Source organism: Rhinopithecus roxellana, chromosome 13, assembly GCF_007565055.1.
Source record: "Rhinopithecus roxellana isolate Shanxi Qingling chromosome 13, ASM756505v1, whole genome shotgun sequence".
In the NCBI taxonomy this organism is placed as follows: Eukaryota; Metazoa; Chordata; class Mammalia; order Primates; family Cercopithecidae; genus Rhinopithecus; species Rhinopithecus roxellana.
Genome location: NC_044561.1, coordinates 90,381,100 through 90,397,028, shown reverse-complemented (window position 1 = coordinate 90,397,028; position 15,929 = coordinate 90,381,100). Strand labels below are relative to the sequence as shown.

The following is a 15,929-nucleotide window of genomic DNA, read 5'->3' as shown; positions in this document are numbered from 1 at the left end:
TCACCCTGGCAGAATGCCCTCTGGGTGGGAGGGGTCCTGCAAGCTGACTCAGTGCCACAGGGGCCACCCTGGTCACGGAAAATGGGCAGGCACTCTTCCCTGTTGGAGGTGAGGCAGCCTGCTCCTAACCCAACCACCTGCCACAGCTGTTTGCCCTTCAGGCTTCTCAAGCCTGATTCTGACAGTAGTTTAGTTTGTCCTAATACCCCAGGGAACCCGAGAAAACACTCACAAAAACCTGAAGGGAAAAGATTCAGCAAAATGAAACATTTAAACCTCTGTACATAGAAAACAAGGTTAACAAAGATAAAAGCCAAAGAACACAATTGGAAAAAGTTATTCCCAATATACATGACAACATGTTAATATTCTTAACACTTAAAGACTCTCACAAACCAACAAAAAAAAGAATATCCCAATTTAAGAAGTAGGATAAGTTTTTGATAAGGTTCAAAAGAGGCAAAACTTGGCCGGGTGCGGTGGCTCACTCCTGTAATCCTGACACTTTGGGAGGCCGAGGCAGGCAGATCATGAGGTCAAGAGATGGAGACCATCCTGGCCAACATGGTGAAACCCCGTCTCTACTAAAATTACAAAAATTAGCTGGATGTGGTGGCATGCACCTGTAGCCCCAGCTACTTGGGAGTCTGAGGCAGGAAAATTGGGTTCCTTGAACCCAGGAGGCAGAGGTTGCAGTGAGCCAAGATCGCACCATTGCCCTCCATCCAGCCTGAAAACCGAGTGAAACTCTGTCTCAAAAAAAAAAAAAAAAAAACAGTCAAAACTGCACGCCAGGATAGTGCGACATTTCTCAACCCTTTTGTCATTATCACATCACCCCTATGAAATGTTTATATATAAAACCTATGAGCAGGTTATATACATATGTATGTCTATATCTATATATATCTAGATAGATAGATAAATAGCTAGACAGATAGATAGAATATCTGTTTATATAGTGGGTAGGTATATCTGCATAGAATAAGATATTACCCCTCCCACAAGAACCAATTTTTGCCCCTTTTGGGGCAACATTGCCTCTGTTGGGAATGCATAGGATAGCACTCACCTTTACAGGAAGGTGGATGAGAACCAGAAGGGGACACAGGAGGACTTCCCAGGGCTATTCATAATTGTTTCTTTATCCTGATGTAGTTACATGTGTGTGCGTTCACATTATGAAAATTTATAGAGCTCTATATTTGTGATTTGTTTCCTTTTCTGTGTGTATATTATAGTTCAATGAAAATTTAACATTAAAAAGTAGATCCTGTACACAAACAGGCATTTATGATATATATAAGATACCATTACATATATATAATGGTATCCTCATGTCTTAATCATTCTTTGATTATTAATGGGGCAGAATATTTTCCATAGACTCATTAGCCATATATGTATTATATATATGACTATTAATAATCAAAGAATGATTAAGACATTGAGATAGCCTTTTTCCCTAACTGATAAAAGTTAAAAAATAATAATACCCAGTAGTTTCAAAGGAGTGAAGAAAAGAGCACTCTCATATATCATTGATAAAGTAAATCAGAGAGCAATTTGAAAAGGTATCAAAAGCAGCCATTTAACTTTGTAACTCTGTTTTGAGAAATTTTGTCTTTAAAAACATGAATAAGTATTTAAACTTGAATAAAGTATTTAAATAAGTATGTTCAAGAATAATCATTGCAGTGAGACTAATAATGATAAAGTTAGGGAAACAAGTAGTTTCTAACATTCAGAAATTGATTAAATACATTTGGTGGATTTGTTTAGCATAATATTATTTAGTCATTTGAAATTATAATGAAGTTCTTTAGCACCATGGTCAAGAACAAAAGCTCTGGGATTAAGTTGCTTGAACTCAAATCCTAGTTTCTCCTGTCGATCTAAAGAAAGAAACTGAGGCGAAATTAATATAGAGAGTTCATTTGGCCCGAAGTTGAGGACAGCTTCCCAGGACACACTTACAAGTTGCCTGGGAAGTGCTTCCTCCCACCTTTGCCACCAAAAGGTTTTCAAAGGCAAAGAGCAACAAGGAGTGGGCTGACTCGTGGGAATTGTCACTGATATACAGAAATAACATTGGTTAATAATTGACTATACATTGCTGAACTATAGGTTGTGAACTATAGGGTGTCCAGCATATTGTTCTTAATCATTAACGAATTTGTAAACCCCTCCTCCCAACCATTTATCTTCCTAACAAATTATCTGCTATCATTTCATTTAAATTATCAAGGCTCTTCCTGTGTTTCTTTCTCAAAGATTTGTAGCTAGGTCTAAGAAGTGTAGTTTTGTTAACCTGAGCTTTTGAAGAAGGGACCAGCCCAAATATGCAAAATGTCTAAAGTATATTTTAAATAAATATATTCTTTTGGCCTTTTAAGCTGCCTTAAGAATGAGCAGTTGCTAAGAAATTGCTACCAACTAGAGATCTTAACTTTCTTTTAAAAAGAAATTTTACTTAACTTATTTTTATGTAAATCAATGTAACAAACACGTTTTCAAGCAGTGGATTTGATTAAATTAGCAATAAACATCCCCACTCCAATTAGATAATGGACACAGCAAAACCTTTCTTCATGAATAGTGCCAATTCCTCTCAAACCAAATTATTATAGATTCTGATTAATGAGATTTTATTGCATTTCTCTCAAGCCTGTTAATTTTCTTTTAAGAGTATGTTTCGGGAGAATGGGACTCTCAGAGGAATTGTTTGGGCGGAGAAAAATGGAAGCGTACCTTGGTTTCTGAAAGCCTTTTGGCAATTTCCTGAGATCTAGTAGAGTTCTGACAATGTAATTGCCCTTCTCCTGACCGTGATAGAAATTACAGCACAGCTCAATTTCAACTAGCAGGCATATTTCTGCAAACGTAGAATTTAGTTCTATAGGTTCAACAAAGCCAAGCACAATTCAACGAGATACGACAGTAATTTTACAGAAGTATAATACTTGCCAGCAAGGTGATATCTGGGATGATCAAACAATGTTGAAATTCACAGAATTTCAGAATTTGTAGATCTGCCACCTTCCATCTTCCCACATAAATACCATAAGATGAGACACATAAAACCCCAGAGATTTTTAATGACTTGCCAATCAATGTTTCCACAGTCTATAGGTTGAGAAGACTAGACATCAGTTCTCTTGAGTCCCACTGGAGAGCCATTTGTGCTGCTCCATGCTGCTCATAGCAAAAACCAGAAACCATCAAGATCAGAGGTCACTAAACCAATCCAGCTGCCCCCTGTTTTTGTACAGTTTTAAATAATTGGAATAATAAAAATAAGAGTAAGACTTTGTGACACATGAATATTACATGAAGTTCAAATTTCAGTGTCCGTAAAGCTTTGTTGGATCACAGCCATACCCATTATTTTGTGTATTGTCTATGACTGTTTTCACTTTACAACAGCAGAGTTGAATAGTTGCAACAACAACCATATGGCCTGCAAAGCCCAAACCATTTATTCTCTAGATCTGTACCAAAAGTTTGCTGATCTAGACAAGTACTTGACATCACAATGATTTGGAGAAAATAAATCCTCTAGATTTAATAGCAGTGAGCCACATTTCCAAATCTCAATTCACATCAGCCAAATACCAAGATCCTTCCTTTAGACTAAAAAACTCTCATTATAGCCAAATATATTAAGAATACTGCTGGGCACGGTGGCTCACGCCTGTAATCCCAGCAATTTGGGAGGCCAAGGGGGGCGGATCACCTGAGGTCAGGAGTTCGAGACCAGCCTGACCAACATGGAGAAACCCCGTCTCTACTAAAAATACAAAATTAGCCTGGCATGGTGGCACATGCCTGTAATCCCAGCTACTAGGGAGGCCGAGGCAGTAAAATCACTTGAACCTGGGAGACGGAGGTTGCAGTGAGCCAAGATCGCACCATTGCACTCCAGCCTGGGCAACGAGAGCGAAACTCAGTCTCAAAAAGAAAAAGAAATAAAAGAATACAAACTTCACTGACATCAGCACCTGTGTATATCTTTTAAGGCCACTGATATCAACTTGAAGAAGATGAAGGACATCATCAATGTCTGCCCTAATTTCTCATATCCAGGCAATTATCTTTGGGAAGAGGAGCATTGAGGGTGGCAGAAGAACCATGTTACAGAAATGTAATACCAATCCATTTATTCTGTACTCTTCCTGATAATGCAAAAGAGTTAGATCTGGTAGTGCAATGGAAGTCATTTCTGATCATCTTGACACCTGCGTTTCTTCTCATAGACAGGACATAACCTAAATATGTGACCTGACTTTCCACCTAGTGTTAAGTAGCCCAGAGTTTAAAATACTTAAGTTGCAGGGTCCAGGAGTTCATCCAGACTTTCCCTATTTTTGATCTACCTATTTTATGTTTCTATTACCATCCTTCAGGGTAAAGATGTGTATATTCCTCTGAACTATTCACCAGCCTGGAGCCCCTGTATAATTTGAGTTTATGTTAGTGAGCCCAGAAGGAGTAGAATAAACTCTTCCAATGAAGAGCTAGAACTAAAAGACCACATAGGGGCCTATGTATTAATCTTCATCAAAGGCACAATATAGAGCCTCTCATCTTATCATATACTACTTCCAGATTTACTTCTCTGCTATTTAGTCAAAGTAAAATACAGAGGGAGTAATGAAATCACAGAACTGAGGTTCAGCAAGGTCCCTAGAATTTAGTCTGACTTACTTTTGTGAAAGTGCATACCAAAGTCCTGAATGTCTCAGTAATTTTCCCAAGGTAACATAGTTAATGAATGGAAAGGCCATGTGTATCACAAACTCAAGAGTGCAAGAATTACTCCAGTTCCTTTTTTTATTACCAAGTTAATATTGGCCCCAATTCCCAATCTGGATTTCTACTTTTAGTCCATACTGGGGCTCCCATTTTTCAAGATGGAGCAAAGCTTTTAGATTATTATACAGCTCCCAACATCAGGGCTTTCTCCTGGTCCTTGGTCCCACAACCACACTGGTCAACACTGTTGACCCACTGTTTAACTAAATACAAGCCCTGTGGTCCAGAAACCTAGTGTCTCTGTCCGATGCTGGAGGCTGAGGAGTCTATGGTGAGGATAGAGACTCCAGTATCTAGCATCCAAGCCATGTTCATGCAACTTGCAACTGTCCCCAGGCAGCTACCATCAAGAGATATGAATGGATCTGTTGACTCCAGTCTTGATCAATCCTCTTTACCCTCTCTGCTTCACATACCTTGATTCCTCTCCTTTGAGTACTCCTAATGGAATCCTTTCCATTTGTGTAAGCTTTTATAAAGACTGGAAGGAAATAATTCCTGCTTTGGACCCTGTATCATGAACCTCTTTACAAGCAAAAACTAAACTCAACCTGGTTACTTATGAAACATGGGAGGGGGGGAATAAAAACTTTTTAAGGAGAACATGCATACATTAATATTTCAATAAATTGTCTATGATATTTATAACAACAAATCTTTATATATTTAAGAACATACAGATGCTTAGCACCCCTTGGGCTAGCAGCTGCCAAAATTTCCTGCTTTGGAAAAAGCCATGGAATTGTGATGAAGCATTTCATCTCTGGAGTCAGACATCCTAATTTCAATCTTGGCTCTAAACTTACTAACTGTGTGACCTTGGAACCTCCAAGGGGTCTTGAGGGTAAACTAAATTCTCAGGGTTTTTTTTTTTCCTCATCTATAAAATGAAGATAATAATAGTACCCACCTCAAAAAATTGGATGACAATTGAGATAAGGCTTAAAACATTTCAGTATATTAGCTTGGCACATTGTGAAGTAGATGGTCTGCATTTATCAGTTCTGTCTCCTTTAAGTAGCATCATGTTGGTACCTGTTTCCTCACTAGTAAAATAAGGATACAGTTGCTTACTTTATAGAATATGCGTAGGTGTGAGGATTAGAGAGGATATAGAGTATGAGGATTAAATTAAGCAATCATGATACATTGGTGAACACTCATTACACATTATTTATAAAAATCAATAAAAATTTTTTAAAAAGATAATGGAGACCAGGGGATGAGAGAGAAGTTATTATTCTGTCTGCTTAGAAAATCTTCTCTCATCAGAATTATTTTATCTGAAGGACCATCATAATTATATACCTGTGCCCCACTTAAGGTTTTTATTTACATCTGATCTAATATTTGCTAATGCTTCAACCTGCCAAAAGGCAGGTTGATTTGTGGTTTGTTTAAAATGAAGACCTGAGTAAGTGGGCAGTTGGAAGTTATTTCCGCCATTTTTCCAGACTTCACCATGATGGAGGGTCTCTTAGCCCAGCAGCAGTGGCCTATGCTCAGTGTAACTGTATGACCTAGACACATTTCAGATACTACATCTGGCTTCTTCCAGACTATCTCGTAATGGCCAGAAAAACAAAGTCACTCGAGAAGCAATATTGTTCCATAACCTCCATTAGACTGGACGGAAGTGGATCAAAGAGGGCAGCAGAGTACCCCAAATGCTTCCGAAGGATGAACTCCAAGGTGGAATTCTTTAAGCAAAATGTGAATGCTGGCTTTAATGCAAGAATTACCAGTTCAAGCAAAGTGCCACAGATGTGAACTCATAGCTCTGACTCACAGTGTGAATGGCAAGATGGGACAGCTGGCAGGTCCCCATAACAAACAGCCTGCTCTTAGACCAGGTCTAAGGAACAGTTTATGAACAGGACATTCTGGACCAAAAGTGGCTACAGTCACAATTTGGAAAATAGTCTTCATGTGGGCTACAAAAGAAGAATTGGTAGTTGTGAAACAGGCTGGTTAATAACACCCACACTCTTTGCTATTAACCAACGTCAATATGTAGGCCAGTAATATCTGCCTAAAGAGTACGAGCCAATCAGTATCAACAAAAATTCAGTAGACATGCATATAGTCCATAGATAGAATATTGGTACTGTATCTTGAATCTAATTTTTTATTTGACTGATGGCAGCAAATGTGGCACTTGGTACATGAAAATACTACTTAGAGAGCTGACAAGAGGATACTTCCAGTTTGTGTTTCTTATTTTATTTATAAGGCAAATTTTGAGTATAACACTGGATAAATGAACCACCAGGACAAAAATAAGATTCATTATATGCATAACACAGCAATTTGGAGATCCATTGTCAATAGTCAATTTATGGCTGTTATTGACTTTCAGAGACTAAAATGTCACAGAGAAACAGAAAAAAAAGCTATTGTGGGTTTATTTATACCTTCAGCTAGCATTGTAACTATGCTTTCTTAGGAGTTAAAAAATGCCAATATTTGTATACCAAAGACAAAATGTTGTACTTGATTTCCAGAATTTACCTAAGTACTTGGACCACCAACTGCAAGTTGACACCTTTACTCAATCAGGGTATAGCCTGAATGAATGTTTGTAGAAAGCAAAGCTTCTAGTGACTACTTTATTTCCCCAAGCTCTTCCTACATTTTTATTTTTTGAATATGAAGAGTAGGAAGAGTAAACCAGCCCTTGATTAAAAGGAAGATTTTTCATTATTCCTTTAAAAACCCACTTCACGCCAGACCAGTCCAATCTGATTTTCAAAGGCATGGCTTCCTGAAGTAGGAGTGGTGAAAGATCCTCAGCCATCCTGGGAATCTTTCAGGTTCATTAATAAAGTCTGAGCTATGAACACTAAACAGAGAAACTCCATGGTAATGGAGTTTAGGGATTATTGTTTTCTATATAAATGAAGGTCAGCCCCTAGATGCAAACCTCTCTTAACTTGTAACTCAGCTGTGAGACATCTGGTCATAGAAATTGGTCTTGCATCTGACAGCTAAAAATCACTTTGCTAACCACGTGCCCACTGGAAATCCTGAAAAAGGACTGTGTCTGGGGACCTCAGACCTCAGATGGACACTGGCACTTCCTTTTTCCTCTCTCTTCCCTTGTTTTCTTTTTCCTGTTTTTTCTTTCTTTCTTTCTTTTTTTTTTTTTATTTTTTTTAATGAGATCTTGCTTTGTCACCCAGGCTGGTGTGCAGTGGTGTGATCATAGCTCACTTCAGCCTCAGCCTCCTAAGCTCAATCCTCTCACCTCAGCCTCCCAAATAGCTGGAGTGGTGCATACCACCACCCCCAGCTACTTTGCTTTTTATTTATTTTTTAGAGATGGGGTTCTCACCATATTGGCCACGCTGGTCTCAGACTCCTGACTTCAAGTAATCCTCCTGCCTCAGCCTCCCAAAGTGCTGGGATTATAGGCATGAACTACTCTGTGCCTAGCCTCCTCCCTGTCTTTAAGCCAGGTCTAATGGAAAGGATCTTGTAGTGAGCAATTTCTCAGAATGGTCTTAGACACACCCACTTCTCATGAGTTGACTGGCTGTTTGCGTGACAACACATCCCACATTAACCTAACAACTTTTAGTGATGCAACTGTTGTAGATTAAGCTCCTGAGATAGCAGGTTTTGGAAAGATTAAGGGTGGAGAAAGACAAATGGAGATGCATCATGAACTTCTACTCATGCACTTCTGGGTGACTGGACCAGTTGTCACCTGACCCTCTGGGCAGGAAAGGGGAAATATATCAAGTTGGCAAAGTTTGGGCACCTTGTGTCTTTACTAGAAGACTTCTCTGGGAATGAGTGTCTTCAGGCTGGTATTCACTGTCTAGTCACCTTATTGCCTTGGCATTGCATGGCCTTTTGATCTTCTTCCCTGTGCCATCTCCTACTCTAAGCTCAGCCCTGTCTTCATTATTCATCAAAAGACCCCATGTAAGTCTACAACTACCTACTATGTGTCAGCACTGTGCTAGACACTGTGGTTGCTAAGACAAACATCTATGACACCATCATAGAATGTCTGATACTATGGCCATCTATGATAGTATTGTCAGTATCTATGGAAGTCATGGGGTCTCACACACAGTATCTGCACCCCAAGGACTCTTTCTGTACTAGAGAAGATTGCCCTGGGAACATTCTCAGTTCAACTTAATAAGTGCTGCAATCATCATATAATAAAAGTTATTCAATCTCAGAAGAGAAGAATGACCAGTTTTCCCTGGGGAAGCTGAGAAAGGCTTCAGAGAAAAGATGAAGGGCAAAAAGATGATTTTATGTGGAGGAAATAGCACGTGCAACATTGGGAAAGCCTAAAATGGCATTTATCTGAATCCTTCTGCAAACTTTCAGGAAAGGTAGCCAGAGGCCACACAGCTGGTAATGGAAGAGCTAAAGCCAGAACCTAGTCTCCTCATACCCAGGCTGTTGACCTTTTCACTATCTATTCTTGGAACCATTCCCATTGGGAAGAAGCCTCTTTTAGGTAAATGCAAATCTGGCAAATGATATGCCCATGTTTTATTCCTAAATACCAGTTTCTCTTTCTGTTCCATAATATATCTTTGATGATACAAATTTTGAAATTACAATGTAAACTTTAAACATTGCACCAAATCTTGAGTCAGATTGACTATTAGAACACTTGTTTTTCAAGAAATGGGGGAAGGATTCCCTATTTAATAAATGGTGCTGGGAAAATTGGCTAGCCATAAGTAGAAAGCTGAAACTGGATCCTTTCCTTACTCCTTATACAAAAATTAATTCAAGATGGATTAGAGGCTTAAATGTTAGACCTAATACCATAAAAACCCTAGAAGAAAACCTAGGGAATACCATTCAGGACATAGGCATGGGCAAGGAGTTCATGTCTAAAACACCAAAAGCAACAGCAACAAAAGCCAAAATTGACAAATGGGATCTAATTAAACTAAAGAGCTTCTGCACAGCAAAAGAAACTACCATCAGAGTCAACAGGCAACCTACAGAATGGGAGAAAATTTTTGCAATCTACTCATCTGACAAAGGGCTAATATCCAGAACCTACAAAGAACTCACACAAATTTACAATAATAAAAAAACAAACAACCCCATCAAAACGTGGGCAAAGGATATGAACAGACATTTCTCAAAAGAAGACAGTCATACAGCCAACAGACACACGAAAAAATGCTCGTCATCACTGGCCATCAGAGAAATGCAAATCAAAACCACAATGAGATACCATCTCACACCAGTTAGAATGGCAATCATTAAAAAGTCAGGAAACAACAGGTGCTGGAGAGGATGTGGAGAAATAGGAACACTTTTACACTGTTGGGATTGTAAACTAGTTCAACCATTGTGGAAGACAGTGTGGCCCTAAACATGCTAACAATACTCCTGTAACTTAAATCTGAGCAACAGCTCCTATGTTCTATGTATGTAAATTACAGCATCTCTCCACTTGTACATTTTTACGTTCTGTCAGTTATATCATTTAGAAAGCATTGCTCAATAAAAACAGGAGGCAAGACGCATGTGTAATACTAAATTTTCTAATGGCCATAATTAATAAGGAAAAAACAGGTAAAATCAATTTAATTATACATTTTCTTTAACACAGTATATGCAGACTACTGCCATTTAAATGTGTAATCACTATAAAAAATATTGGGCTGGGTGCAGTGGCTCACACCTGTAATCCCAGCACTTTGGGAGGCCAAGGTGGGTGGATTGCCTGAGCTCAGGAGTTCGAGACCAGCCTGGGCAACACGGTGAAACCCCATCTCTACTAAAATACAAAAAATTAGCTGGGCATGGGGGCATGCACCTGTAGTCCCAGCTACTCGGGAGGCTGAGGCAGGAGAATTGATTGAACCCGGGAGGTCGAGGCTGCAGTGAGTCGAGATCACACCACTGCACTCCAGCCTGGGCTACAGAGCGAGACTCTATCTCAAAAAAAAAGTACTATTTTACATTCTTTTTGTCATCGTACTACGGCTTCAGAAAATGACACATATTTTACACTTACAGCACATCTTAATAAAGACATTAAATTTCCAATAATTAATATGAAATGTAATGCTATCAAAAAATAAATTTGCAATTGGTGAAATGCACTTTACTATGCTTTAGCTTTACAGTTTATGTTACTTAAAATTAAATAAAATTTGAAATTCAATTTCTCAATTGCACTAACCACATGTAGCTGATGGCTACCATATTGGACTGTGCAGACCTAGGAGTTCAAGTGATAGCAAACAGAAAATATGAGGATCGAGCATCAACATTTGCTGTAGCAAAGCATGAGGGGATTATGTTTAAGGAGGGATCAAAGGGCAAACATATAAGCGATTGTAAAGAGGTAAAAACTAAACTTTGGAGTTAAACTAGATTATCTCTGTTGCTTTTTGTTGGTAACCTCTTAACTCTCAGTTTTCTTATCTATGAAGTAAAAATACCTGCATTATTGGCTTCTAAGATTAAATGAGAGAACCTAAATAGTGGGCTTAACACAGTATCTAGTACATTCCAAAGGTTCAATAAATTATAAGGTTCAATAAATTATTGGTATCTATGGAAGTCATTGAATCTGTTTTGCATTTAGGTGTGGGGAAACTCTGATGGAGTTATTTAATTAATTACTTGTGAGATGTAGAGTAAAAAGAGAGATTGTGGGTGTTTTTTGTAAATTTTATTTCACTTATGGCACGGTGAAAAGTGCACCAGTCGTAAGTATACAGCTCAATGGATCTTCACAAAGCAAACATACCTACGTAACAAATGCAGAAACAGAATATTCAGAGAATCTAAAAAGCGTCTTCATGCTCCTAACAAAAATAACTACTATCCTGACTTCTAGCACTGTAGATTTGTTTTGCCTGTTTCCAAACTTTATGTAAATGAAATCATACAGCCTGTACCTTTTTAGATGTTTGACTTCTTTCACTCAACAACAGATTTGTGAGATTTATCCATAATGTTGTGTGGAGCAGTAGTTCGTTCTTTCTCATTGCTGTATTGAATTCCACTATACAAATACCCCACATTGTATTTTTCCATTCTACAATAGTTGAATATTTGGGCTATTTCTAGATTCAGGCAATGGCAAATCTTCCTGCTACAAGCACTCTTGTATAGGTCTTTTGGTGATGTGTATGTACTGGAATTTGAGTTTTCAATCTTGGCCTTGTTGAAAAAAGAAGGCTCACTCCTCATGTAATTTTATGTGCAGGCACCTTGGATAAGCACAAGGAGCTGGAGGACCTTGTGGCTAAGTTCCTGAATGTGGAAGCAGCTATGGTCTTTGGGATGGGATTTGCAACTAACTCAATGAATATCCCGGCATTAGTTGGAAAGGTGAGAAGTTTTTTAACATAATTGTCTTCTACTGTATTACTCCTAAGAATTGTAACTCTGAGCAGGTCCTTGTTAGAAGTATGGCTGAGATGGGCACGGTGGCTCACACCTGTAATCCCAGCACTTTGGGAGGCCAAGGCGGGTAAATCACAAGGTCAAGAGATCGAGACCATCCTGGCCAACATGGTGAAACCCTGTCTCTACTAAAAATACAAAAATTAGCTGGGAGTGGTGGCACGCACCTGTAGTCCCAGCTACTCAGGAGGCTGAGGCAGGAGAATTGCTTGAACCCAGGAAGTAGAGGTTGCAATGAGCCGAGATCAGGCCACTGCATTCCAGCCTGATAATGGAGTGAGTCTCCATCTCAAAAAAAAAAAAAAAAAAGAAGCATGTGTGAGAAGGTTCTTTTCTTAGGAGAAACTGATTGGAAATCAGTATTTTTGAATAAGTATGCCAGCTTAGTCCAGCAAATCTTATCATGATATTGCTGATTATATAATTGCAACCCTAGACATGGGTCAGAATTCATCTTCAACAGTTTAACAAAGCAATCATAATTTTGGGCTCCTGAGTTCCCATTTGCAACTTCTCATAGCTAATATTTATTAAGCATTTACTTGGACAAAATATTTTTCCTATGTTACTCATTTATTTTTTCATTCAATAAACCAATTCTTGAGAATCTACTGTGTCCTCATATGAGGGAAGATACAAGACATACAAAAATGAACAAGACCTATGTCTTTTAAATTATGTACTTTAGAGTCTAACGGGGGAAACAATATACTGAACAAAGTAGGACAAATACCAGAGAAAAGGCATGCCCATATTTGAGGAAGGACAAAGAGCTGCCCAAAACCCTTCCTGAGAAAGTCTGTAATGTCTGTGCAAAAATGTTGAGAGGAGAACAGAATTTTAACAGATAAATAAGTTGTATTTAGGACATGAAGAGGGAACAGCATGTGTAAAATACATAGGTTTGGAGGAACTAGAATATAGAATGGTAGTCAAAGAAAAGATCGGAGATGAAAGCAGGTGCCAAATGGCAATGAGCCATATAGTGACAATCATGCCGGCATTTGAAATTGTTCCTCAGAAACAAAAATGGGAAGTTGGCTGGTTCATTGCAAGTAAGTACATTAATCAAATTTATGCCTTTGAAAATGTGTCTCATCGCAACTACATGCAAAGTATGGTCTTAGACTGGATTTTGCAATGAACAACATCAAAGGAATGATGATGTCTATTACAAGCTTTAAGACATCATTAGAAAAATTGGGGAAATTTAAATTTGAACTATCAAATGATAGTGTTGTAAAAGCATTGAACTTCTTTTCTTTTTTTTTTTTTTTTTTTTTTTTTTTTTTTTTTTTTTTTTTTTGACAGAGTCTCGCTCTGTGTCGCCCGAGCTGGAGTGCAGTGGCCGGATCTCAGCTCACTGCAAGCTCTGCCTCCCGGGTTTAAGCCATTCTCCTGCCTCAGCCTCCCGAGTAGCTGGGACGACAGGCGCCCGCCACCTCGGCCGGCTAGTTTTTTGTATTTTTTAGTAGAGACGGGGTTTCACCGTGTTAGCCAGGATGGTCTCGATCTCCTGACCTCGTGATCCGCCCATCTCGGCCTCCCAAAGTGCTGGGATTACAAGCTTGAGCCACCGCGCCCGGCCCATTGAACTTCTTGAATGTGATCATTGAATTGTGATTTTTGGAGGAGAATGTCCTGTTCTCAGGAAAGGCGAAGTAGGAGGCTTACACATAACTCCTAAATGTTCCACCAGAAAAATTACAAAAATGCATATATCTAGAGTACAAATATATGGGAATTTTTGTGGCTTTTGCCTCAGAAAAACTCAAAACATGCTATGTGTGAAACTAGAGAAATATAAGGGAAAATTCAAAGATTCTGGAAGGCCACAAAAGACAAAGGTTCATCATAATTTGCCTGCATTTTTGGTATGCTTAAGCAGTTTTACAATTTAGAAATGTTTAACTTAAAAAGCAAAATAATTTTACAAAGAGTAATTTGCAGGCAGTAAGTTAGACTGACTTAATCCACATACCGCAGACTGAATTGCCCTCTATACTTTTCCATATTCAAAGTTTGTGACTGTAAGACAGTGATGTTTTTGCCTACATGGGATGTTAATACAGTGGAAAACGAGAAGCAGAAGTAAGAACTTAAATTGTCCTGCACAAAAGACCCCTGCCTTTCAGTAAGAATAACTAAAACTGTTCTAAATAATCCCTCATGGAAGTGCCCCTACAAGTTCATAACCCACCCAAAAATCTACCAATCTTCCTGTCGCAGATCAACACTTTAGGCTCTCCCTGGTGCTTAACAAAGATCTTGGATGAACTTCTCGACTGCAAACTGTATGTAAATGTTGCCGTGAACATGTAATATCTTAAAACAACTCCCATCTCCATCAGCCGACTGCTATACATGATATTATCCATATAGACACCAGGTTAAACTCTTGGCCTTTTAAAATTAAAGTGAGTTTTAGAAATTGGTGTTGCAGGTTTTAGAGTGTCTTCCTGTCCCCACAAGTTGTTTTTCCTTGGTTTTATTTATTGACTTGTGTTTTGTGTGCTTGCTTTCTGCACAGGGATGCCTCATTTTAAGTGATGAGTTAAACCACACATCGCTTGTGCTTGGGGCCCGACTCTCAGGTGCAACCATAAGAATCTTCAAACACAACAGTGAGTGTCAATGTATTTATTCAACATGTACTGGCTTGCTCCTAGAAGAAAGTAAAGATTATTGATGAGGCTTTGTTCTGTTTTTCAAGCTGACAACGTAGCCTCGTGAAACACAATTATGTTTATATTCACTACTGGCTTGTTAACCTCTGGTGACCTGGAACAAATGGTTGAAGAGCATTAAACATCCAGATTGTTAAGTGTAACCCAAACACATTAACGTCACTGTTAGTGGTTTTGCAACGTGGCCTCTAAAGCCACGATTGATCTCTTAGGACTGCCGTTTAATTATCAGAAGTGTTATAACTCTTCCCTTTCTACAACTCTGTCTTGAGAAAGTTTGGAGACTTAAGTTTTGTGTTATGGTCGGTTAAAAAATGAGCCTATTCCTTAGAAGAATGCCTCCTTTTACTTTGCCCACCCACAGATGCTCAGCTCCCCACCTAACAAAACCATCTATTCAACTTCATTGAAATGTCCTTTCAGGCTCCGGTTTGTGCGGTTGGGTGGTGAGGAGCAGGCAGAAGGCTATTTCTTTTAGAGATTTGATGAGGCAGCATGGAAATTATCAGGGAACACTTTGAAGGAGGTGGATGGTGGTGGACACCTGAGTTCTCTCGTCCAGCTCTGCTCCTGACTTACTGTGTCACTTTGTATAAATCCTTTCATCTTTCTTGCATTCAGTTTCCTCATCTGTAAAATGAGGTGTCAAACTCTGTGATAGGTAAGGATCCTCCTAGTTGGAGGATTTTGATTCTAATTTGTTATTGTCGTTGGAAAATTCCCTTCTGTCTGTGCATGTGTGACACATGCACACACATGCACACACGTGTACACACACAAATTTGTTTTCTCTTTCTTCCTTACCACCTTTCTCTCCTGCCTTCCCTTCTCCATTTTTCCCTGTTCCTCCTTCCCAGCTCTCCCCTCCATCCTCCAAGGAGGTAACAAAGTTTGAAGTGACAAGAAGAAGGTTGACGGAGAACTGGGGAAGAATTGTTTCAATTCTGTTCTGCCCACCTTGCAGCAATCTTAAACCAAAGAACAATTGTCCCATGGGGGAGGAAACAAAATGCA

At 38.9% G+C, this 15,929-nt stretch overlaps 1 protein-coding gene across 4 annotated transcripts in view; it reads left to right on the top strand.

Annotated features, from left to right (window-relative positions):
• SPTLC3 (serine palmitoyltransferase long chain base subunit 3) overlaps positions 1–15,929 on the top strand; it is a 167,495-nt gene that overhangs the window by 75,772 nt on the left and 75,794 nt on the right. For all 4 annotated transcript variants that reach the window (XM_030915896.1, XM_030915895.1, XM_030915898.1 and 1 more), the window contains 2 exons: positions 12,029–12,153; positions 14,759–14,852. In XM_030915896.1, the coding sequence (XP_030771756.1) occupies positions 12,029–12,153; positions 14,759–14,852 (219 nt within the window). The remainder of the gene's footprint in view (positions 1–12,028; positions 12,154–14,758; positions 14,853–15,929) is intronic.